At 40.2% G+C, this 24,938-nt stretch overlaps 1 protein-coding gene across 1 annotated transcript in view; it reads left to right on the forward strand.

Annotated features, from left to right (window-relative positions):
• Nucleotides 1-20,857, forward strand: part of ntrk2a (neurotrophic tyrosine kinase, receptor, type 2a) — a 113,347-nt gene extending 92,490 nt beyond the window's left edge. Inside the window, exons 13-18 of the mRNA XM_071204375.1 lie at nt 1,664-1,794; nt 11,197-11,369; nt 12,340-12,495; nt 13,068-13,152; nt 18,141-18,299; nt 20,581-20,857. Coding sequence (XP_071060476.1) covers nt 1,664-1,794; nt 11,197-11,369; nt 12,340-12,495; nt 13,068-13,152; nt 18,141-18,299; nt 20,581-20,766 — 890 coding nt within the window. The 3' untranslated portion in view covers nt 20,767-20,857. The remainder of the gene's footprint in view (nt 1-1,663; nt 1,795-11,196; nt 11,370-12,339; nt 12,496-13,067; nt 13,153-18,140; nt 18,300-20,580) is intronic.
• The last annotated feature ends 4,081 nt before the right edge of the window (nt 20,858-24,938 follow it).

A 24,938-nucleotide genomic window follows, 5' to 3' on the forward strand; every position in this document is an offset into this window, starting at 1 on the left:
TGGATGGAGAATAACGAGAGTCAATCTGATTGTGGCAACTAAAGCTTGACACTTATGCACTCGAGCACTTAGGAACAAATTGTCTTCTAGGTTGAATATTAATAAATGTATCTGTGTGCATTGCAGCACAATACATAATTAGTTTTTTTTAAACATTAAACCAAAATCTGACCCTAATCTTGACCAAAATGCATTTCTTTTGCCTAAACCCACAGTAACCACCCCACAGGGATGTAAGGCCCTGCTCTAACAAACTCAGCACAATACATCATTAGTTGTTCATTAACATTTAACCAAAAACTGATCCTAACCTTTTTTGCCAAAACCCATGGTAACCACCCCACATGGATGTAAACTCCAATTTATCAAAGCCCTGCTGTGACAAACTCAGCATCTTCCATGACCAACTGGTAAATCAAATTAGTAGAGTAGAGAAAGATTTGTAGGAGACCGTATGAACATACTGTATACTGTATACTATACTGTATGTGCAATGTCTGCATGTGGGCCTCTGCAGGCATTGCACATACAGTGTCAAACAAATTGTACATGGTTGTGTTCTCCTCCACGATAATTTTACACTGCAAATAAGATGCGCTAAATTATCTGATGAAGACTTTTTCCCCAATTACCCTCTCTTTCTCTCCCTCTCTCCCTCTCCCTCTCTCTCTCCCCCCCTTTCCCCCTCCCCCCTCTGTCTGTACAATATTAGGTTATGGTGGACCTCAGTAGCTCACAGTGTAGATCGATGTAGCTTCTGAGAATCTAGCTCGGCTTTAATGTGATATTCTGAGTGGACAGCTTTTCTTCAAATGCGCCTCTTAATCACATCACAGATAAATCTCATCTCTTGGTGTCCTCTGGTGTGTGTGTGTGTGTGTGTGTGTGTGTGTGTGTGTGTGTGTGTGTGTGTGTGTGTGTGTGTGTGTGTGTGTGTGTGTGTGTGTGTGTGTGTGTGTGTGTGTGTGTGTGTGTGTGTGTGTGTGTGTGTGTGTGTGTGTGTGTGTGTGTGTGTGTGTGTGTGTGTGTGTGTGTGTGTGATAATCCGTGTTTCCTTGCAGGCCGGTGCACATCTGGCTCGGAGTCAAAAGACAGGGCTTAACCAGGTTATAGTAAGGGCACTGTGCTGTTCAGAAGAACAACATCTCGTATTATCACCATGATATGATGCCAACATTCCCCCCCCAAAGAAAAGAAAAGCTGGCATGGAGTCACAAGTTACTTAGCAACAGAGAGCTGGTCTGTCGACTCTGATTCAACTGTGGGTGAGCCGAGGGCAGGGAGAGATGAAGTGCATGAAACAGAGAGGGAAACATGTTTTTTAGAATTTAAACTGAAAAACATTTTCCAAATGGTATAAAATCCCCATTTATTTACCATATTTCCCACCTATAGCCAGTAGAGATAGAACTCTCTGCAGCTATGTTCTTTATTGAAAAAGAGTATAAATCTATATGAAATATATGTTTTTGCTTGCACAGTTATTAATTGACGGGATTCATTACAAATAATGATCAAAGTTTAATAACTGACGCTATAGGATGAACAGTGGCAGAATAGTGGATTTTGGGACTGTATTTAAACTGCCTTACAAAGTGTTTCAAAACCAAGTTGGCCAACTTTGAAGTAATTCTTTTTTTCTGTGTTTTGTCTCTTTCCACAGTCGTCCAGCACATTAAGAGACACAACATCGTGCTCAAAAGAGAGCTGGGAGAAGGAGCCTTTGGAAAAGTCTTCCTGGCCGAGTGTTACAACCTCTCACCTGACCAGGAGAAGATACTGGTGGCTGTCAAGGTAATCTGCTGGTACTATTTTTACATTTGTATTCCTGAAAAATACACAAAAGCAGACGAAAACAATCTTTGTAACTTTCTACGACTCTGGAAACTCTTCTGATAGATAACTAAGGCTGAGTCATTATTAAGGGCAAAAAAATAAACTAAAAATGAATATATGTATAGTCCCAGTGATAATGTAAATTGAAGCCTACATGTTCCATGGACCAGCAAGGATTTGAACCCAGGCATGACACAGACATTGAATAGCTGGAAGATTAACTGGGGGTTTTCGTGAATGTATTCTAGGTTTTCCAGGTCAATAACGAGAGTCCCACCACATTTGTTTTAATATACTTATTTATATTGTTCTATTGCCTTTAAAATGTGACGCAGTACATGCAGTATAAGTAAACAACCACACACCTCCATAACTTAAAGGGGACATATCATGCTATATTTGAACAATATATTTTAGGGCCATACCTATATAAGGTATATAAATATAGTTTTTTTTTCAAAATACCAAACAGATCCTGCATTTTAGCCGTGCCTCATTTCAGCCATGCCTCATTTCGCTCTATTTGCTCATTCCAGCGCTGTATTTTGCAGGGGGCTTATTCTGTGAGCTGCAGCTGACCACGCCCCCTTGCAGGAGAGGGGAGCGTGCTTTGAGATCAGCTGCTGGGCTGTCAGAAGAGGGGGAGAAAAAGAGATCTCCGTCCTCCGTGTTTTATTCTTATAGAATTAAGAAGATAAGTAATGGGGCAGAAACCCTCCTTTTTACGCAGCGGTCCAGACATAGACATCAAATGGCGACACATATTTGCCAGTTGCCAGTTACTTTGGCATTAGGGCAGGGATACCTAGATACTTTCCAAGGTTTGACATAATGAATTGTGCTACGATGTTTTCAAATCTGTAATCAAAAAGCTCCTCAAAAACGCTATCGAAGCAGTTCCTGCCGTTGCTACGTTAGTTCAAACAGTAACAACGGACTACTTTTCTTAGCGGATGCATGTCAATTTAAATCAATACAACTATTTTTTAAATCAAGAAAATAATTTTCTAATTCCATAAAAGCATTTCAATTAATATTGGGAGTCATATCGTTACTTTGTTGAGAATGTGGCCATGTAATAAGCCTTCATGCCGATCTAGATCCCTCCGCGTCGGGGCTCCTGATCAGCCTGTCGGTGTTATTTCCCCCATAATGACCGCGTCGCTGCACATTATTCCTTAACTATGATTATATAGAGTCATTATTCATTTGTTTTAAAGCAGGAGGCGCAAACGCTTGCCTCGGGGAGGGAGAAAAAGAGCCACAGCGGAGAATAGAGTGGCAAAGTCCCTCGCTTTCCGGGGGAGCTCCATGGGACCTTATTTTGGAAAAATTATGTATTAAAGTCAATGGAGAGAGAAAGATTATCTTTCCATCCCGTTTGAATTGTGCCACGAATTATGATGTTTGTCAATTTAAAAGATAATTTTGCAAGTCAAAAACTAAAAATGTGTCGTAAAACTGTGAAGTAACACGTTTTTTTGTGTGAAACGCTTAATGAACTACATCTCTGGTCTCGCAGACTCTCACAACAACACACGTCACCAAGATAGCCGTCACTACTGTCTTGTCAAAAAAGTGATTGGCTACCCTCACTATCACCACAATGAAACACATCCAGAAGAATGTCATGCAAAGCTGCCTGCCTGCCTTCCTTTGATTCTCTCTGAACTGCCTGATCTTTTTAATGTTTAATGTCAACCATTTGTGCAGATAGCATGAAGTAGAACAGATCGTCGGTGCTAATGTAGCGTTAGCGTTAGCATTTCTCCCCCGGGCTTAAATGGTGTATTATAGAATGATCACACTGGTGTGACAGTACTCTTCAAAGGGTTCACGAAATATGACTACTACTCTTACTGTTTAACATTTTGGGTTACTCGATGTTACTTCATGTTAAGGCTAATCAAAATGACAAGGCTAAGACTGTATTGCTAACTAACGTGCTTGCTACTAGCTAGGTAGCTAACTTGACCCAGCCAGCCACTCCTGGGGCCTATACTACAAATCTAGTTCAACCTATCCTGGATATGTTTTGAGTTATCCGGTTGACTTAATCCAAAACAAATCCGCTCTCGCTAAATTGTCCTACGACGCTGGCTATCAACTCGATCGCTCAAGCCAGCCGTGTCCTATCTAGTTAGGTGCGCGTTCAGATAAAATGGGTGGTATCTGGAGCATTCGACCAATCACAAACATGGAGAAGCGCACTGACAGCGCAGCGTCATACTTCCTGAATGAAAAGTGAACTATAATATTAGTCAAATATGAAGAAGTTAAACTTTAAACATCCATGACTAAACACTTTATCCAAGATAAAAGCCACATAGCTGCACCTGCAAGGTGAATACAGCTGGTAACAGAACAAGTGTTTGAATGCGTACATTAACAGGTTTATGATATCACTGCCCCGTCTAAGACACGATCTGACTTTCATTACATTTGACTCGAGTGTTTCGTCAACTTAATGTGTTGCTTAAAATAATACTTCTGCATACAGTATGTGACACTGTAAGTGTTGCACGGCCAGATACGGCTCGAGAAGCTGACTCAGAGAAGGAGATATATGATACATTATGATGTGATATGAATGATAATGGGACACATTGACGTCTGCACTCACAGTGCCGCGGACTGTAGGCTACGTAATGTTACTTTGATCCGGTTACTTATGTTGTGGCAGATATTTAAGTAAGCTTTCTTAACGCTAATGTTATAATAGTCAGATTGCTCTGAAGATGGGAGGTGATATTCTATTCATTTTCACGTTCACACAGTCAGTGATTTGAACTGCAACGGCAGTTTAAACTGTATTTCCTTTATCCTGTAATATGACTTGATCGCATTAAACTCTGCACACTGTTCCACCATGGTTTCTACCTCAACCTGTAATAGATCCTTATTGAAATGGTTACATTCAATGAAAAATAAATGAAAAATAAAATCAATGCGAAGGCTTACGTGAACACTGTTCTACATGAACAATATGGGCAGTTTATACATTAAATAAATCAACAGTATAGTGACGATATGCTCCAAGTGGTAGCGATTCGCCATTAAAGCAAAGAAGAAGAAGAACTCTGCACATTTGATCTCTTATCCTGAAACCTATCCGGCTAGCCGTTCAGAATAAGTTATCTAGCCCGCTAAAAAGTGAACCAGCTTCGTAGGACCGGAAATCCCAGAAGTTAGCTTGCTAAACGAAAATCTTGATTCGCAGTATAGGCCCCTGGTCCTTTCATCAGACGGGAAGCGAAAGAACGAGCAAGACCCATTGCTGGTATGATAACAACCTGGTACTAAGCACACAGGCATCTTGTTAAAGTTATCTTATCTTAGCTATCTCTTATATTTAGTGGAGGAAAACAATTGTGACATCAGTTATGACATCACTTACGCGACTCTGGGATTTGTAGTCTTTCTTTTATAGTCTTATATTTCAACAGTTTTACGACAAACTGTGACTTTTTTGACATGGAAAGGATTTTTTAAGATTGACAAACATCATATGTGTATTTCGTGGCACAATTTAAACAGGATCGAAAGATACTTTTTCTCTCTCTTGACTTCAATAGATAATTTTTCCAAAATAAGGTCCCATGGACCGGAAGTAGATGGGCGTGACTTCGCCACTCCATAAACAGAAGGGCAACCATGCGCGGGAAGTCTTCTTCGCTGCTTTTGTGGCAGAGTACAGCGCCACTTACAGGCCTGACATATGTACTACAGCGTCTCCAGCGCTTTCGAGCGGCAATGGCCGGCCGTGGCCCAACCTCTCATTCCCCTGATCGGTGGAGAATTGATCACTAAGCGGAGCACCCCTTTTGTGACGTAGAAAATAATTCAAATCTGGATCAGTCTGTATCAGATCCGTTACAGCCCCTTTTTTTTTAGATTTGGGTATAGAGGAAAAGAGACAGAGTTGTATTTTCTGACACTTGGTGAGTTCTCTGACACACCAGGGACACATATTCATGTATAAAAGATATATAAGAGTGCATTTTGCATGATAGGTCCCCTTTTAAGTGAACAAAACACAGACACAGACACAGACGTAGTTATTATACATTTAAGTACCGATTTAAATTAAACACAATCCACTCCACATCACAAAGAAGGTATTTTATGAAGTCTAGTTTCAGTATGAGATTTTTTGATGATGATGGATTAAATCCATAATGTGATTATTATAGCTGAAGTTATTGTTTTTTCGGTTGTATTTTGTAAGGTGATCTGATATATATTTAAATATATATATAAAATATATATATATATATATATATCTTATGTAACTGAAATGCATTCTTAAGACTCCTTCATTTTCTCCGTTATTGTTAGCAAGTCATTCCTTTCAGAAGGTTTTTTTAAGCAAAAGGTGGAGTTACACTCAAACCGCGGACTTCCGGGATCAAATTGAATAGTTTCCCAAAGTGCATCCTGCCATCACATCTATCCGTCCACGCATCTCTCCATCAAGGATGCTCTGCGGTGAAACAGGATCTGATTGGTGCAGATCCTCTCATTAACAATACATGACTTGTGCGACTTCCATCTCCCTCTGTCCCCACTTCCTCATGTCTTACATTCCCCACCTCTAACTCCCACCTGTAGTACTTTTCTCTCTCCTCTGCAGTCCTTTATCCTCTTCTCAAATCCTCCAGCTTCTTTTCTGTAAGCCGCCTGCTGGCCCGCTGATGTTTGCTGCCAGCTTAGCTTAGCTCAGTCTGAGCACTCTGTAAAATATGCACCTGAAAGTCCCAGGAAGCATGGCTCCTGTTGTTGAACAAGATGCTATGTGTTGCTGTAGTGCAAGTCAAATCTGGTAACACATTACATAATCAGCATTCAACGTACATTAAAGATAAAGCGCATTTCTCAAACTGCCATAGGTTTAATTGCATGGAAATGAATCATTTAGTCATTAGAGTCACTTTATTGATTCAACTCCCTCAATTAATCGGATTTAGCTTTTCAATTAGCTAATGTGCCACCTGCTAATAGCACACTCTTCCTGCTCTTCTCGTCCTCGTCTTTTTGTCAACTGGTATGACTCACCATTTTTCCGTTTGTTTTTTCTTTCTCCTCCTCTTCCTCATTGTTGCTGCATCAACGAAGAAAATATGTGATGAAAGCTGGTGGAAACAGATTTTCGAATAAATGATGGCATTAGCATTGACTACTTCTTGCCAATGCAAGTTCCTCTAAATTACTAAATAACCTAAAAAGGGATATTTCTTTGGAAAGTAAGGCAATTAAATTGACAACTGATAAAAATGAGTTATTTTGTAAGTGCCGTTAGCAACAAAAGCTAAATGACTCTCACAAAATGACTCTCATCTCCATTGTAGAGGATTGGAAACAAAAAATCTCAGAGGCAGATTTTCTCAAACCTTGGACAGTTAAAACCAATCATTGTGGTGTTTCACTCTGATACCTTCATTTTGACAACATATTCTTCAATCAATTAATTAAATTAATATCATTTAGATTCCATTTAATTGTAATAGTTAGTGCAGTTGTTGTTACATGATGTACATAAAGGTTTGTCAGTGAATTTGTTCATCCTAACTGCCTGTTTCTGAACCGTAGGCATAGAGATAGCATGTCTGGCTATTCAACATTATAGCAAGAACAGCCATTTTTAGTTTAGAGGTGTATGTTCCCTGTGAATATTCCCACTCCTCTAATAACAACATTGTTAACATGTATGTACATACGGTACTTATGATGCACTCTTTCATGCATGCTACATCACAGAAACATGTACACCACATTAAATAACCTGCAATCACAAATAGACCCTAATGGTCCTGGTTTTAGAGTCGGCTATCAATCAGCTAGTCAGCTATAATACAGAAGCCAGTTTCACTGTAACTGTATTTCATTTGCTGATGTGCCATCGATCACAGGCACACTAACACGTGCAGATGCATATACACTGAACAAAAATATAAATGCAACACTTTTGTTTTTGCTCCCATTTTTCATGAGATGAACTCAAAGATCTAAAACATTTTCTATATACACAAAATAACCATTTCTCTCAAATATTGTTCACAAATCTGAAACAATCTGTGATAGTGAGCACTTCTCCTTTGCCGAGATAATCCATCCCACCTCACAGGTGTGGCATATCAAGATGCTGATTAGACAGCATGATTATTGCACAGGTGTGCCTTAGGCTGGCCACAATAAAAGGCCACTCTAAAGTGTTCAGTTTTATCACACAGCACAATGCCACAGATGTCGCAAGTTTTGAGGGAGCGTGCAATTGGCATGCTGACAGCAGGAATGTCCACCAGAGCTGTTGCCCGTGAATTGAATGTTCATTTCTCTACCATAAGCCGTCTCCAAAGGCGTTTCAGAGAATTTGGCAGTACATCCAACCGGCCTCACAACCGCAGACCACGTGTAACCACACCAGCCCAGGACCTCCACATCCAGCATGTTCACCTCCAAGATCGTCTGAGACCAGCCACTTGGACAGCTGCTGCAACAATCACTTTGCATAACCAAAGAATTTCTGCACAAACTGTCAGAAACCGTCTCAGGGAAGCTCATCTGCGTGTTCGTCGTCCTCATCGGGGTCTCGACCTGACTCCGGTTCGTCGTCGTAACCGACTTGAGTGGGCCAATGCTCACATTCGATGGCGTCTGGCACGTTGGAGAGGTGTTCTCTTCACGGATGAATCCCGGTTTTCACTGTTCAGGGCAGATGGCAGACAGCGTGTGTGGCGTCGTGTGGGTGAGCGGTTTTCTGATGTCAATGTAGTGAATCGAGTGGCCCATGGTGGTGGTGGGGTTATGGTATGGGCAGGCGTATGCTATGGACGACGAACACAGATGCATTTTATTGATGGCATTGTGAATGCACAGAGATACCGTGACGAGATCCTGAGGCCCATTGTTGTGCCATTCATCCACGACCATCACCTCATGTTGCAGCATGATAATGCACGGCCCCATGTTGCAAGGATCTGTACACAATTCCTGGGGGCTGAAAACATCCCAGTTCTTGCATGGCCAGCATACTCACCGGACATGTCACCCATTGAGCATGTTTGGGATGCTCTGGATCGGCGTATACGACAGCGTGTTCCAGTTCCTGCCAATATCCAGCAACTTCGCACAGCCATTGAAGAGGAGTGGACCAACATTCCACAGACCACAATCAACAACCTGATCAACTCTATGCGAAGGAGATGTGTTGCACTGCGTGAGGCAAATGGTGGTCACACCAGATACTGAATGGTTTTCGGACCCCCCCCCAATAAAGCAAAACTGCACGTTTCAGAGTGGCCTTTTATTGTGGCCAGCCTAAGGCACACCTCTGCAATAATCATGCTGTCTAATCAGCATCTTGATATGCCACACCTGTGAGGTGGGATGGATTATCTCGGCAAAGGAGAAGTGCTCACTATCACAGATTTTTTCAGATTTGTGAACAATATTTGAGAGAAATGGTTATTTTGTTTACATAGAAAATGTTTTAGATCTTTGAGTTCATCTCATGAAAAATGGGAGCAAAAACAAAAGTGTTGCATTTATATTTTTGTTCAGTGAAGATATATTCACGCACCTATACACGCTTGCATGCCATCAATCTTAAGCACCTAACACTGTCAATAATGTTGCCTTCACATGTACTACATTCCCGGGCTCGTGGTTGTTGATTGCTTCTTATTTGTCCGGGGGACCTGAGTGTGCGCACACTGGATGACTAACAGTGCAGTATTATGGCTTTAAGCCTGGGAATATATGCAGCATGGAGCTCAGAGACTCAGAGCGTGATAGTTCACAGTTAGATGTTTTCTGGCTCAAAGAAAGTCTCTGAAATAAACTTGAATATTGTTTGATAAATTGTTGTTATGGTGGTCATTTGATACACTTAACAGTTAAGTTAGCTGATTGATATCCTGTGATTGCCAGGAAAGACATTTTTCCTTTTTTCCAACATTTCTTTGTGCCAGGAAACAAAAATATATTATGCATGTGCAGTATGAGTTGCTTAGACTATATGTCAGATGTGGATCATGTACAGCATTTTAGATCAACTGAAGTAATTTACTTCTTTTAGGGGGTTAACATTTGTAAAGGCATTAGTTAAAATACCCTGGCTTTGTCTTTTAAGCTTTTTCAATTCCTTGAATTGATCAAGAAGATTCCAATTGATAAGTTGACATCTTCTGTAGAAAGAGCTTTCTTAATTACTTGTTTACATACAGTATATATCTCTTTAAATAATACATATAAAATGCTAATCAAAGGATTATCTTAAAACCTGACAAACATACATTTGTAATCAACTATTTGCTTTTTAAGAAAGCAAACAATTAATAGTCACATAAACAGAAAGGTCTAACTTAGACTGGCGTTCATGTGAGAAGTAATGGGAGAAAACAACCAGCTTCCCAAACATGTCTAATATCACCTTTCAAACTGAGATTGGAGCATATGCTTCCATACAGTAGGCTATCCATACTGTACTAATCCTCCATATAATCATCATGTAATATTACATTACAGCCTGTAATGTACAGGACCAAGCCTTTGTTTCACCATGATACACGATCAGTTTAATACGAGGGGGTGGAGTTTCAGTTCATCTCATTTTCTGGTATCTCAGCATTTCTGCTCAAAGGTCGTGGGTCGTTTCCTTCTTCTAGAGCTTTCTTAGTGACTGCTCTTCGTCCTTTAAACATATATTTGTAATCGAAGCTACTCTGTGATGTTAGTACGCAGACAAACACACACATGTACACAGATAAACACACAAAAACACACACACAAATGCACACACAGAAGGTGGAAGGTGAACGTATATCCATGTCATATACTGTAGGAAGACAATCAATTATTCATGTAGGACAAGAGACATTTTCTATATTTTTCTTCTTTTGATATGAAATGAATACAGACCCCGTATCACTTTCATTTCCTGCAACTCTCTCTTTCACACACACTCGTTTTCTGTCTCTGTCACAGATGCTTGCTCCCTGACAGATTTCCTGATTCATGGAAGGGAGAAAGAGATTCGTTTTAAAGGGAACCAGGGAATAAAATTAATGTAAACAGTGTTGTGCTATGTAATGGCTTGCATACATATACATTTTGTTTGTGCGCTGCCTTTGTATCAGTCCTTGCTTGGTGCCAGTAATTTCACAGTGTGTGCCTGATTTGCTGTAACTCACTTTTACAAGGCAAGAGAGTCATTTCTTTATTTCCTAATGGAGATCAGCTACATAAATTGGAGCAGGTTGGGTGCACTGTGAAAATGACTAATTGGCAATGGTTTACGTGGCATAACGTGTGAGTTTTACATTCGTCCGTGTATTAAATGTCACTTCTGTGTGTCCGCAGACACTTAAAGAGGCCAGTGAAAATGCCAGGAAGGATTTCCACCGTGAGGCTGAGTTACTGACAAACCTTCAGCATGAACACATTGTCACTTTCTACGGAGTCTGCGTGGAGAGCGACCCCCTCATCATGGTGTTTGAGTACATGAAACATGGTGACCTCAACAAGTTCCTCAGGTATGGCTCCTTTCTTTATTACATCAGTCATCTAGATATCAGCAATTAGCATTAGTTCATGTAGGTTATAGTCGGCTGTACTAGAAGCTGATAATTGTTTATTATCAGTGTCACACCAATCTCGTCACTGCAAGCTTTGACTCCACCGCCTATTTAGTTTAGAGACTAAAACGTAATGGTAAAGGTGGATGTGCATTGTGCACTCAATCTTTACGCTGTCTTGTAGGCAGGTGCAAATGAGTATTGACCAAAGTCAAAATAGAGAAGTCCTGCACACTGTCACTTACTAATTAAGTTTATAAGTAACACACTGTTTTGGTGCCTAGAAGTTCATAGGGTGCAGTATTTCTCTCTTCTCTTTTTTTACATGTTACTTGTTAGACGCTTTTATCCAAAGCGACTCACATACTCAATACTGTGGGCAATCCCCACAGGAGCAATTTGGGGTGAAGTGTCTTGCCCAGGGACACAACGACATGCTGACTGCAGTGTGGTTTGAACCTGTGCTCCCCTGGTCCGAACACCAACGCTCTATCCACTGCACCACACGCCTCCTTCTCTTGACTCTACTAATTGTATTCAGTGTCTTGCTGTAGACCCACTCTTGTATACTAAAGGGGGGTTCTCTGCATTGCACTCCCTTTTTCGGCTTAGTGTGCTGCAAACTAATCCAGGGACATATCTCAAGAGTGGAGCCATCTGCAAAATATAATTGCATTTATTGGAGTACATAGTTAAATCTATGACAATAATGTTCCCGACTGAACTGCTGTCATGAAAACAGAGGCATCAATAGACAAAGATTGTCAAGTAGACGTTTCTTTTACTAGTTTAAAGAAAATCTGCTTCATTTTCTGAACACTCTCATAGAAGGGTTGATGTAGTATTTTATGTACAAAACTGCGCAGAAAACCAAAATGACTCCAACAAATAATAACAAAGCTAACTTAAAAAAATGTCAACTTTTCAGGGCTCACGGTCCGGATGCAGTTCTGATGTCCGAGGGCCAGAACACCAGACCTGTGGAGCTGACGCAGTCCCAGATGTTACACATCGCACAGCAGATCGCATCCGGCATGGTCTACCTGGCATCACAACACTTTGTGCACCGTGATTTGGCCACCAGGTTTATCACACTGTTTCTACACTTTCTATACATACTGTGATTATTCAAATGGACTTAATGAATGGGCCTGTATACTGTACATGGCAATGTATTTAGACACTTAACATTACATTTAAAGGAATACTCAATGTTGAGAAAGTTAAAAAACACATTTTGAAAATGTTTGCAAATGTAATGATATAGAAATACTTTGACAAATGTAGTCTTTTGGACATAAATGTCAAATACATTAATATAAATGCATAATCCAGTAAGGCCAAACAGCTAGTAGGCAGGATTGATCGATAGTAAAGGATATTAAAGATGCAATCATCCTTGCATCTTTGTATTTCCACTTTCAGAGAATGATTGAATAAGGCTTATGTAATGAAACCATACCATGACAAACACATGTAAAACTCTTCCAATCAAAGATATACTGTTACTATTGAACATTATTGACTTTGATAATTACTTTTTAACTTTTGTCGGATCTACTTATATATTGTAGAGGTTTAAAACCCTGCCGTGTGACCTAAGTAATATAAAAGATCATTATTTAAACTGTTTATTATGTGTTTGTTATCCATCAGGAATTGTTTGGTGGGAGAGAACCTGCTGGTAAAGATTGGAGACTTTGGCATGTCCAGAGATGTCTACAGTACGGACTACTACAGGGTAGGTGTATGTGTCGATATCTTTTCTGGCCCTTTTCTTAGCCTCTCCCTTTTCCCTGTTGCATGGGTCCCTCTCTGCTCCTCCCCTGCATGGGCATGTTGGAGTTAGAGTAAGAAGCTTTCTGTGGAGGGTAGTTAAAGTAAACATGCAGATAACAGTGATGTAACTGTATGTAATTACATAGGAGGGGAGGGCGGGTATGTACAGTAGCATGCTTTGTTAGCTCATACTGTGTGTAGAATAAGGGATGTTAGCGTTGAAAACCACTGTTTGTATTTCTTATACTGAAAGCTTATTTACACAAAATGTTGAAAGTTGTTTTCAAATAAATGTATTAATCTTTCTTAATCAAGCAGGTGTTCATTTTAGGAATCAGCTTTTCACCGGAGACTTGCCAACAAGAAAAGCACCAATACATTCAAATATACTACTCTAATAAAACATGTAATAATATTAAAAAGGGTAAGAAAAATAAAAACTCAGAAACTCCCCAAAGACAGCATATTGATAATATGTTATGTTTTTTGAAGGTGGAGATATCTCTTAAGATTGTCACCAACAATACCAATGTTTGTAGCTTATTCTCTTCACTTTTAATTTGTGACAGTGAAATTAGCACCCCAAAATCTCTTTTAAGAAAAAAATGAAAATCGCACAATTTTCCTAAATGTTACAGTATAGCCTACCATGAAACTAAGCATCATCTTAACACTGATATAATTATTTAATTAGCAAAGACATTATATCCAGATTGCTAAACAATATTCTGACATAAAACAAAGCCTATAATAATATATTATAATTGTATAATACACATGTGTTTCCTATTTGTTATGATTAGAAAGAGACGTATAGTATATATTCCTACTTGCATATGTTGTGCATTGCATCAACTTAAAGATGTAGAAAAATAGATTAGGGTCTTTCTCTTTGGTTTCCTTTTGTATTTGGTTCTTTCTCAGTATGACGCCACACATCAACCCCCCCCCCCCCCTCCCCCCTCCTTCATTTTAGCCCTCCTCAATAAAGCTTAGCGCCGAGGCTGTAGTCATGGTAACGAGCGAAAGCAGCGGTGGCGAGCCTCGGAGTTGTATCCATCGTTTCTCAGGAAGAAAAGTAATCAGAGAACTTGTGTTTAGTATGCTGAGGCAGTACTAGAGAGAGAAGGGGGAGAAAGGGAGGGATGGAAGTGTGGGAGACGGAGGCAGGAGGGAGGGAGTCGGAGAGATGAAAGAAAATAAAGAGCTAGAAAATAAGGAGGGATGGAGGGAAGAGGGTGAGAGGCCAGGCAGGGAGAAAACAAAAGACCAATATATACACAAGAAGGAGAAAAGGTGGTAATAGTGCTACAGTATAAAGCAACACACATGCTGAGGAGGAAGCGCACAGGATAGTCAATAACAACACAATACAGCAGAGCAGGATAACAGACAGGGTTAGGGTTAAAAAAACAACAGGAAATGTCAAGAAAAGGACAGAACGGTACAGACATGGAGGAAACAGTAGAGCAGTAGAGAGTTATAGCATAGTGGGAGGTGAAACACACTGATAAAACTGTGTGTGTGTGTGTGTGTGTGTGTGTGTGTGTGTGTGTGTGTGTGTGTGTGTGTGTGTGTGTGTGTGTGTGTGTGTGTGTGTGTGTGTGTGTGTGTGTGTGTGTTAGTTCAGAGAACCAGTCATGCTCTTGCGTCAGAACGAGGAGCAAAGATGAGTCATAGAGGAATTTGAGGCGCCCCCCCAGTGTTTATGGGATGAAAGAAAATGCAATGGCTCCTTGGGTTTAATGTTCAGTTTGACTGTTTACGCTGCTGACACACACTGTAGAAAAACACTGGCAACAAAGCAGAGCTAAACAATCTCTGCAGAGTCATTTAGATGGTGTGCATTTCTTTACAACCTGTCTGGGCCCCATGCACTACAAACAGCAACTTAATGGAGCACCTGGAAGCAGTGGAGAAGTTCATGTCTCTTTGTCGTGAATGTTATTTTAATTTTTGATGTAATTTTCTCTATAATTGTTATTATTATCATCATTATTATGGACCATTTATCTATAATAAAAACTTATTTGGTAGCCCTATAAACCTCATAAAATCAATGTTTTAAAAAATTAACATTTTGTTGCCATACAATTGTTAAAAACAACATTTTTGAGCAAGTTATTCTTTTTATTTGACAATTAAAGTTGTTATATGGATCTAAAACGTTACAATATCCTATTCCAAAACCTAGAGACATCTGTAATTATAGATCGCCTGTAATGATGTCATCCCCTTTTTTGCACATTTGTCAGCGTTGTGGTTTGTTTGTCATTAATGTGCTTTTTAAGACTAGACTACAATCACTTTTGATCTTGGCCATTGAAACTAGATTAGTTGTGCAATACAATATGTCAACCAATTTACCGTTTCTTGGACGGGCCAGCGGAACAAGCTCTTTTTCCAGAAAACTAAAATAAAACACACACATACACACGAGTTCTTGGAAAGAGTTTTTGTTTCCATAGCAACACGGAGGGCAATTAAGGTAGTTTCCTGTGTAACAACGGGTGGGCGGAGTTAGTAAGCTCCTCCCACACTACATCCCATAATTCTTTCTTTTTTAACTGGCCCAGTTGCCATGGATACCACAGCCTCCAGGAGGTCACTACAGAGTGCCTGCAGCCCTCCTCTGCTTTATTTATCCTCTTTTTTTTAGGCTTTCCTGGAACACTCAGGCAGGTCTAAAGCTGGATTGATGCATATTTATAAGACAGAGCAGGAGAGAGACAGACAGGCGGGCTTAGAGACGGAGAGGAAGGTGAGAACGAGGGAGAGAGGAAAGGAGACAAAGACTGACGACGAAGCTACTGACAGCTGAGATGAAATGAAAGAGCTGATGACTATACTTCAGTGATAGTCTATGAAAGGGATTTTCTTCATATTTAATCGCAATGAGAAGAAATGTGAGGCTTTCCTGCTTCTGTATTTGTTTTTATACCTCTGTTTTCTCTTTCAATCCAGTCTCGTTAGAGTTTAAAGACTGCCCCACACAAATACACACAAACACACACAGTTCAGAAACACAAAGGAAATATACTCCTGCCGTTCAAGAGCCCAGTATTAATATTTCAAAGCATCAGGGAAAATGATCAGCCACGATGAATAAAACAAAAAGACAAATGTATGTGAGAAGGTTCAGACACATTACTTACATACATTAGTTAATACATAATGTCAGAAATCTATAAAATAGAATAAACAATCACTGTGTGCGATATATTTAGTGCACTACATTTAATGTTTGTCATTTTATGTGACATACATTAATAAATGGTCTTTACAGCGCCCTCAAAAACTCCCAACATAAAACAAAAAGAAGTGTGAGTAAAAGGTTATAACTGTCGCACATTTAAACTACACCTGTCAGTGATAAAGTGAAATGAGAATTAAATCTCAGTTACAGCTATTGGTACTTTCAAACAAGTGAATTACAAAATCAGGTTGCACAATTAAGTAAGACAATCAAAGCTAGTAAAATAACGACAACATTTTGGGAACAGAAAAATGTGAGTTAGACAGATATTATATTTGTATTCGAGAACTTAGTCATTTCATAAATATGACTATGTGCATGTTGTATTATAAACAGTGTTGTATAGTTTGCTAAAGTAAATTTAGAATATTGCAAAGTCGTTTGTATTTTTATTGTAGTCTGTGTCATTATTCTTACAACGTAATCCCTGTACTGGTTTGGCAACGCTGTGCTTCATTATGTCCTGCCAATACAGCACAATGGAGAGACAGAAAGTGAAATGCAAATAAGAAACAGAAAAAAGCAGCAGCAAGACACGGCAGTACAGGGAGAGAAGCGAGCACCGGGTGATGGAGAGTAAGAGCTGCAGAGATGGAGGCAGATATGTTTCCCCAGACGTACCAGTGAACCTGATGGCCATTTATGTGACCGTGCACATTTTATCACTCCATTAAATAACCCACTGACTAACAAAGAAACAGGCCAAGTGTGGGTACCAGGCCATTAATAACAGGCATAAACCTCAGAATAATGGATTGGGCTATCTGTGTGTGGAGCAATGGCGTGCAGATGGGTCTGCAGATTCATGTTCGGAGGAGAAGTGAGGCACAATATATGGAGGACCCAGGGTCAGGTTTTATGCACTTTAACGTTGGGCAGGTTAGGGTTAAAAGTTCAAACAGTGGCAAAGCCTCAGTTCAGATTAGAGTTGAATGACATTAACAAATGTCTCTAGCTGTTGATTTATGCTTATGACAATTGCTGAAACTCACAGACTCACTCATGTCTTACTCCATATTGCGATAGAGTATAAATAGATTTATTTATACCAAATAACTGCAAAAAATGTCTGCCTGTCCCAAACTGGCTCACGCATTTATAGCAAGCAATTTACTATTCAACCACTTTAACCACCTTTTTTTAATCAGTTGATGATTAGTGTGTTTCTTGTCAGCTAAAAGCAGAATAAACTCTTTGTCTGGGGGAACCGATCAGGAATGAGGTGTGCTGCAGTCACGGAGATGATGCAATCTGCTGGGCCATACCATCAAACCTCGCTCTCTGCCTCAGGGTGCAGTTTTGAAGAGTGAAATGTTTGCAGTGCTACTTTAAAATGTATTGAAATTCCTAAGTGAACCCTGTGAGAAATGTGAAAAAGCTGCGTGGCCATGCATTCGAAATGCATGATGTAGCAGAATAGTTGAGAAAATAATAAAAAAGTGAATAGAAAAAAGCTTGCCAAATCTTAAATGTTTCTTAGTTTGCTGCATTCTGTACTGACTTTATTCTCTCTTTCTCTGTTTGTGTGTGTGTGTGTGTGTGTGTGTGTGTGTGTGTGTGTGTGTGTGTGTGTGTGTGTGTGTGTGTGTGTGTGTGTGTGTGTGTGTGTGTGTGTGTGTGTGTGTGTGTGTGTGTGTGTGTGTGTGTGTGTGTGTGTGTGTGTGTGTGTGTGTGTGTGTTTGTTGTGTTCAAAGGTCGGAGGTCACACCATGCTGCCGATTCGTTGGATGCCCCCTGAAAGCATCATGTACAGAAAGTTCACCACGGAGAGTGATGTGTGGAGTTTGGGAGTGGTTCTCTGGGAGATCTTCACGTATGGAAAACAGCCCTGGTACCAGCTCTCCAATAATGAGGTACATGTTATTTTACGTCACAGTGGTGTAATGTGTTATCTGAATCAAAGTACCAAGCAACATAACTTTACGTAAATGTTATCTCAGAGACCCCTTCACCTTAATAAGTGATGGTGAACAAGATGTTGCTGCCCCGAGATATGAGGAAAAGACCTTGAGTTAAAAACAAGTCTAAATATTTGATCCGTTTTGTGTTCAAGTTCCTCACACCGTAGTGAATCTTTGGCCTTACCCATCTCTTTACTGTATATAAAGCTGAAGCAAATCATTTCATTGTGTTTTGAATACATTGTGAGGAAAGCTGGCGGGCTGGAGCAAGCTGCTGCACTAAAAGATTTCCTTGGCTCACAGTCTAGCGAGAGTAAAGGTGCTTTTGTTGTTCGGTTGGTGTATGGCAGGTGTGTCTTCAGTTTGAGGATACTTTTTTCCAACCCTTTTTTCTAAAGGGATTGCAAAATGTATAATATTTGTTGTCATGGATCCACAGATTTCACACTGATAAAAGAAAATACCCTTTTCTAATGGTTCAGGATTCAAACCCTTTCATAATTGTGTAATTTTAGTCAATTATGTACATGCCTTGTACTGCATATCGCTCAGGCTTTTCTTTTGTAAATGTACAAACTAAAATAGTAAGAAGTGTACATTTCCTACTATATCTAGAGTATTTTAATTGTAATGTGAGTGTGGTGACCATACATGGATTCATAGAAGATGGAATAGTTCACCTGCTTTAAACATCATATAAGAGCTGGAACAAGCTCATACATTAGATACTAGCAGACAGTGATTATTTTTACCTAGTTTCACTACTATAAAAAAAGTTAATATTAAAAGGGTTAGACTGTCTAATAAACAAATAACTAAATATTTCCTTGGAAAATGTGTACAGTACAGGAAGAAGAGTCGTTTTGATTGTAATAGCAAACATTTAACAAGTTAACATTTGAATAAATAGAGAAGTAATCAATGGGCTGTTTTAATCTTAATTATTTATAACTGTTACAAATCAGCCCTTTAAAATGCTCAGGGTCTCAACCTGGTTTCCGGAAAACAAAGCTGTGTCGAAGCCCTTCAACCTTTCACCTCGACCCTGTGGTGTCCTCAACTCTGGTTACAGCTTTTTGACCATGTCAGCATCTTCTTTTCTCCTGATTCACTCTGGTTACATGCACAATTAACCTTAAGCCCCCTTTCACGGTCTCTTCTTTTCCCGTTAACATCTATTACATCTCCCTCAAATTGCAGTTCACTCACCTCCTGACCCAAATCTGATCAGATATCTTAAGTAGGATATAGATTTTTTTTCCAAATGAGATATTAATTATGGATTTTCTCTCACTAGCTGATAACAATCACAAAATGAGGAGTAGGATTTGGCAAATGATGATACCAATCTGAATTCTTAATAATGTAGAGATCTTATATGATAATCTCCAGGTATTACAATTATTTAAGATAATAAGATGGTTTTTTGAGCTTGCAGTAATATCCATAAATTGGTATTCATTCCACACACGCAACAGAGTGTATTTCAGGTTTGAGGCAATGATTAAACGCTTAATTATAGTACAGTATAGATATTTTACTAACCACTCCCAGAGAATGATATGTACACACTCTTTGTACCAGAGCTCTCCCCTATATAGTATCTCCACTCCAGGATCTACAAATCCTCATCCTGCAGTAGAGTTAAAACTTAAATCTGTAGATGTTTCAAATAATACACAAGTCTTGGAGTGTGTTAAAACAGACCATTTTCCCTGACTCTTCTGTGGAGAAATTGGATTCGATTTGTGTGGTTTACTGCTCTAGTGTTGCCTAACTTCGTCACTGCAGTCAATTTATTCACAGTGACATTTTCACTGTATGCCACTGCAGTGAGTTGGAACAACCTCACCAAGCTGATGCTCCATCATCTTCAACGTGCAAAGAGTAACCACTCTCAGCTTAGATCTTTGAAGAGGTTCCTGTTTTTAAATCTTCACTGAAGACACACTTCTTCTCTCCGGCCTTCTAGTCAGAGCTGATTACGACACCTGACATTTCCCTGTGTTTTGTTTTTTATATTTCTGTTGTAAATTATTGTCTTTTCTTGTTATTGTAATAAAGTGTTTTTATTACATGTACAGCACTTTGGCTCGACCAAAAATCGTTTTAAAATGTGCTCTATAAATAAAACTTGATTTGATTGGATTTGATTTGATGCATTTCATGTTTTGTAATAGAAGAATTCCAACGAGGTTAAACTTGATGTCTGTGTTTCTCTGCTCCTCTGCAGGTGATCGAGTGTATAACCCAGGGCAGGGTGCTGCAGCGCCCCAGGACCTGTCTGAAGGAAGTGTACGACCTGATGCTGGGCTGCTGGCAGAGAGAGCCGCACATGAGACTCAACATCAAAGAAATCCACTGTCTGCTCCTCAATCTGGCCAAAGCTTCACCTGTATACCTGGATATACTTGGCTGAACCCAGGAGGAGAGAGGGTGTGTGTGTGTGTGTGTGTGTGTGTGTGTGTGTGTGTGTGTGTGTGTGTGTGTGTGTGTGTGTGTGTGTGTGTGTGTGTGTGTGTGTGTGTGTGTGTGTGTGTGTGTGTGTGTGTGTGTGTGTGTGTGTGTGTGTGTGTGTGTGTGTGTGTGTGTGTGTGTGTGTGTGTGTGTGTGTGTGTGTGTGTGCTAGGGTGGACACAGTCGAACCTGTGAATGAAATGAAGTGTAAGATGCTCGTGCAACTGCGCGTGTGACGTACCGCTGTGCAGGATGTGAAGCTATTATCAAACTCTTTAAAAAGGCAATCAAAAAAATTCCTCAACTCATCCCGAACCGCGTCTTTCCTCCCTGCCAATTTCCTCTCCTTTTTCGCATCTCTTCCTCCCTTCTTCCTTTCCGGAGAGACATTTGCTAAGAGTAATTTAACTTTGGACGAAAAAAAAGCTTCTTATACTTCTTTTCAAATGCTTTAAACTGACTGGGGCTAAATTGATGAAAACCTGATGATTAACAGGAATTTAAAATGTTGTGACTCTTCCCTTGCTGTCTGTCGGACAACGGGACTCGTGTGTTCATCTGGAAATTCAACGAGGGATTTCTGGAAGCTTCGATCCTATTTCTTGTAAATATGAAACTGTACTGGAGGAAATGGCTCTTTGCGATGTGGAGCCATGAAGACACTGTGTTTTCCCCTCTCACCCCGTCTGTCTATCCCTCAGAACTGTTCATGAGTATTAATGTCAGCATTCATCCAACATGGCCGGAGGAGATGACTGCACAGCTGATGATTAGCACAGTGCTACACGTACAGCAGATTTAAATGTAACATATACAAATGAGTCGGAAAAGTAGCTGGTTTTCTGCCTGTCAGATAAAATTACCCGATGACATGAAAAAAGAGGATATCTGGTTGTACAATTTCACTGAAGAAAAATAATAATTTAGGAATACAGTGCCTACTGAAGCTAAACTAAACTGCTGTTGTGTAAAAGGCAGTGCTGTTCCACTATGTTGTAATTGTGAAATGTAAAAAATCTACTGATCTATAATACCCACCTCATGCAACAGTCTTATTATAAGGATATATGCACTCATCTCTGCATACTGTTTTCTGTTACATATTGGACTGTAACACAGCACAGGGTAACATGATAACTCCTTTTCCTTTCCCCTAAAGTGACAGATGCTTCACTTGTGATGTCAAGCACCCGTGTCGAAGGTCAATTGATTCATTTGTCCGCAGCTGCCCAACAATCGTGAGGTCTTGGGGGGGGGGGGGGCCTAAGGGAGGCCGGGTTGTGAGGGGGCAGATCTCGGTCAGAAGTGTGGGCGGCGGCGCTGTAGAAGGTGTGGTTCATTTGGTCAACCCATATTAAATCATCAAAGCTCTCAGCACTCAGACATCCTTGAAAACCACATATGTGTAAGAGGGGAGGCACACAAACACACACACACACACACACACACACAGTGAAACACACTCAAAACGGGACGAGAAGGAAATTGAATTGTGCATGTTTTATTATTTGAGCGGTGCAGTGCTTTAGCCAGGCCCTGTCCACTGTAATGGTGTAATGTATATTTCATTACAGCCTAATGGGCTCCATTAGCACAGTCTCCTCACAGACATTCAAGACTTATTGTTTTATGGCTGAGAATAAGGGATGGAGAGGTGAAAGAGAAGAAAACATGGAAGGAAGAGAAAGAGGGGAGGAGTGGAGATGGGAAATAAGAGGAGGAGAGGTAATAATGCATACTGGGAAAGAATTGGAGAGAGTTCAGAGCGGAAGCAATGGAGTAGAAAGGAGAAGGCAATGGGAGGGAAAAGGTTTGAATGGGTCATAATGAGAAAGATCAAAGAGAAGATAGTGGAGTGAGAAAGGAGTGAGAGGAGGTGTGAATGTCCTCAGGGAGAAAGTGAAAGTGATCATCCATCATTACTGTGGCCTGCAGATGTTCGTAAAGCCACAACTTCACGCTCCCATCACATTCCTAGGGCTGGCCACAACCACACAGCCCACCAACAGCTTACAGTGAAAATGAACTCAATAATGCACCGCACATCCCGATTATGGAGAACCACTTCACTCGCTTACAGTACTGTAAGCAAGTGAAGTGTTTCTCCTGCTAATAGTAGTGAGCTTACTCGCACTCTGTACAGTATACAACATGCAACCACATACATGCAAGGAAACACATTTATTGTTTCTTTTTGCATTTTACTGGGGCATATTTGACTCTTTGCGGACATATTTAGAAGTCATGATCACTGCGGTTTCACTGAAAGCTTTTGGGATTTGCTGTAAAACATCAATCGGGAATTATAAGTCTTATTTGTTTATTAACAACAGCACTTGATGGTATTGATGTTTGTGAACTTGAAATTGTTGATTGATTTATAGTATTATTTATAAATTAAGAAGCATTTTGTACATTTCTTTCTATATCTAATGTTGCCTTTTGCAAAAACCAACTGAACTGGTTTAATTAATTATGTTTTAGCTAATGTGTAAGATAATCTTGATTGTTTATGTATTTTTATGTCGGGCTCCCTCTAAACATCTGTGTCCTCGTGTACACCATACACTACAGCAGGGATGGATATTCCCCCAGTCTGCCACTTTTGTAGATTTAGTTTGACACATTGCAAAATGATTGTCACCTGTCGGAGCATGAGTGCCAGGGGCAGTGTTGACAAGGCCAGCTAACAAGGTCCTCAAAATCCATCCCTGCTGTAAAGTCGTAGTGGAGTTTGCACTGAGCGAGCACACTAAAAAAACACACACAGTTTCTCTGCGCAATAACAGAAGGCAGGGTGTGTGAGAAACAAACAATGCCTCCGATGTCAAGGGAGACAAGACGTGGAAGCAACATCTCAGCTGGCTGCACTGTGTGTGTACCGACCTGCTGGGTTTCCTTTCTTTTTTTAATAATGAACTGTGTCAAGTTGGACAGTGGTGATATTGTTGACAGTTATAGAAAGAGGCTGTGTGAGAGGGATGTTTGTTACCATACAGACTAGTCAGCACAAATGTAACTCCGGCTGAAGATGGTGCCTCTGATCAAAGTAATTGGTCAAATTGAGACAGAATAACAAAAAGGAGGAAAAACAACAACTGCTGTATGAAAGGACACCTCAGAAAAGGAGGGACTGACAATCACAGACTTCTCTCTCTGGCTCTTCTTCAAGTGACCTACTGTAATAGAGTCCCGTCCTCTATGCTGCCTATAGCCCACTGTACGTGATAGTCTTAAACTTCGGTCTCTAGAAGTGCTACTTTTTCTTTGTTTTTGTAATATGAAATAACAGTGAGAGGAATGAACAAAAAATACATGTACAAATGTGAATAAGCTGCTGAAAGAATTAAGCGTCGCTCACTACTGTGCCCAAGACTGTGTCAGTATTTAGATTGTATTGTTTTATGTCTTAGAAGTGGAGGGCAGAGAGATACATGGGACTCAAAAATAAACAAAATGACATCCAACCTCCCCCGGAATGAAGATTGGTTGCTCTTTCTCGTGGTTGTGTGTGACTGTCTGTGAGTGATTGTTGGCGGGGTGAGTCAGGAGGGGTCCGAGGGCCTGGCTCAGACTCCAGCCAGATCCTAGTTCAAATGCAATGAGATTCAAGGGAGGAATCAAGAATTGATTTGTTGTTGCTGTTCACCAATTCATGATAAATGACTCCACCCGGTCGAGTAGGACTGAGGCATTATGGCAGCTCAGATTTATGGAAGCGCTCAATTGCTTTATTTATGACTTAAAATTCTGCCTTCTTCTCTACACAGCTCACTAAAGCCTGGGTTTCACAGAAGTATATCAGCAATATTAATGTTTACTTTCGCCTCACTACAACATAAGTATCGTGCTGAGTTTGGGCTAAACTGTGACTCACAGATTTCTCATACAGATACACATCACAACTTTGAGAGTGTTATGATCCGTATCACATTTAATCCCCTTTCTCCGTCACCACCCTCACATCACAGTCTGAGCTACAGTAATAGAGCTGAAATATCGGAAAGGTCATCTTTTAGATTACCTTTGTGCTCGGATGCTTCTGGAGACATACGCCCTGAAGAATGTAATACCACAAAAACTGCTTAACTGCTGCAAAAAAAGAAAAATTCAACTGTGATTTCACAATTTCTG

The sequence above is a fragment of the Pseudochaenichthys georgianus genome, chromosome 9 (assembly GCF_902827115.2).
Source record: "Pseudochaenichthys georgianus chromosome 9, fPseGeo1.2, whole genome shotgun sequence".
Classification (NCBI taxonomy): Eukaryota; Metazoa; Chordata; class Actinopteri; order Perciformes; family Channichthyidae; genus Pseudochaenichthys; species Pseudochaenichthys georgianus.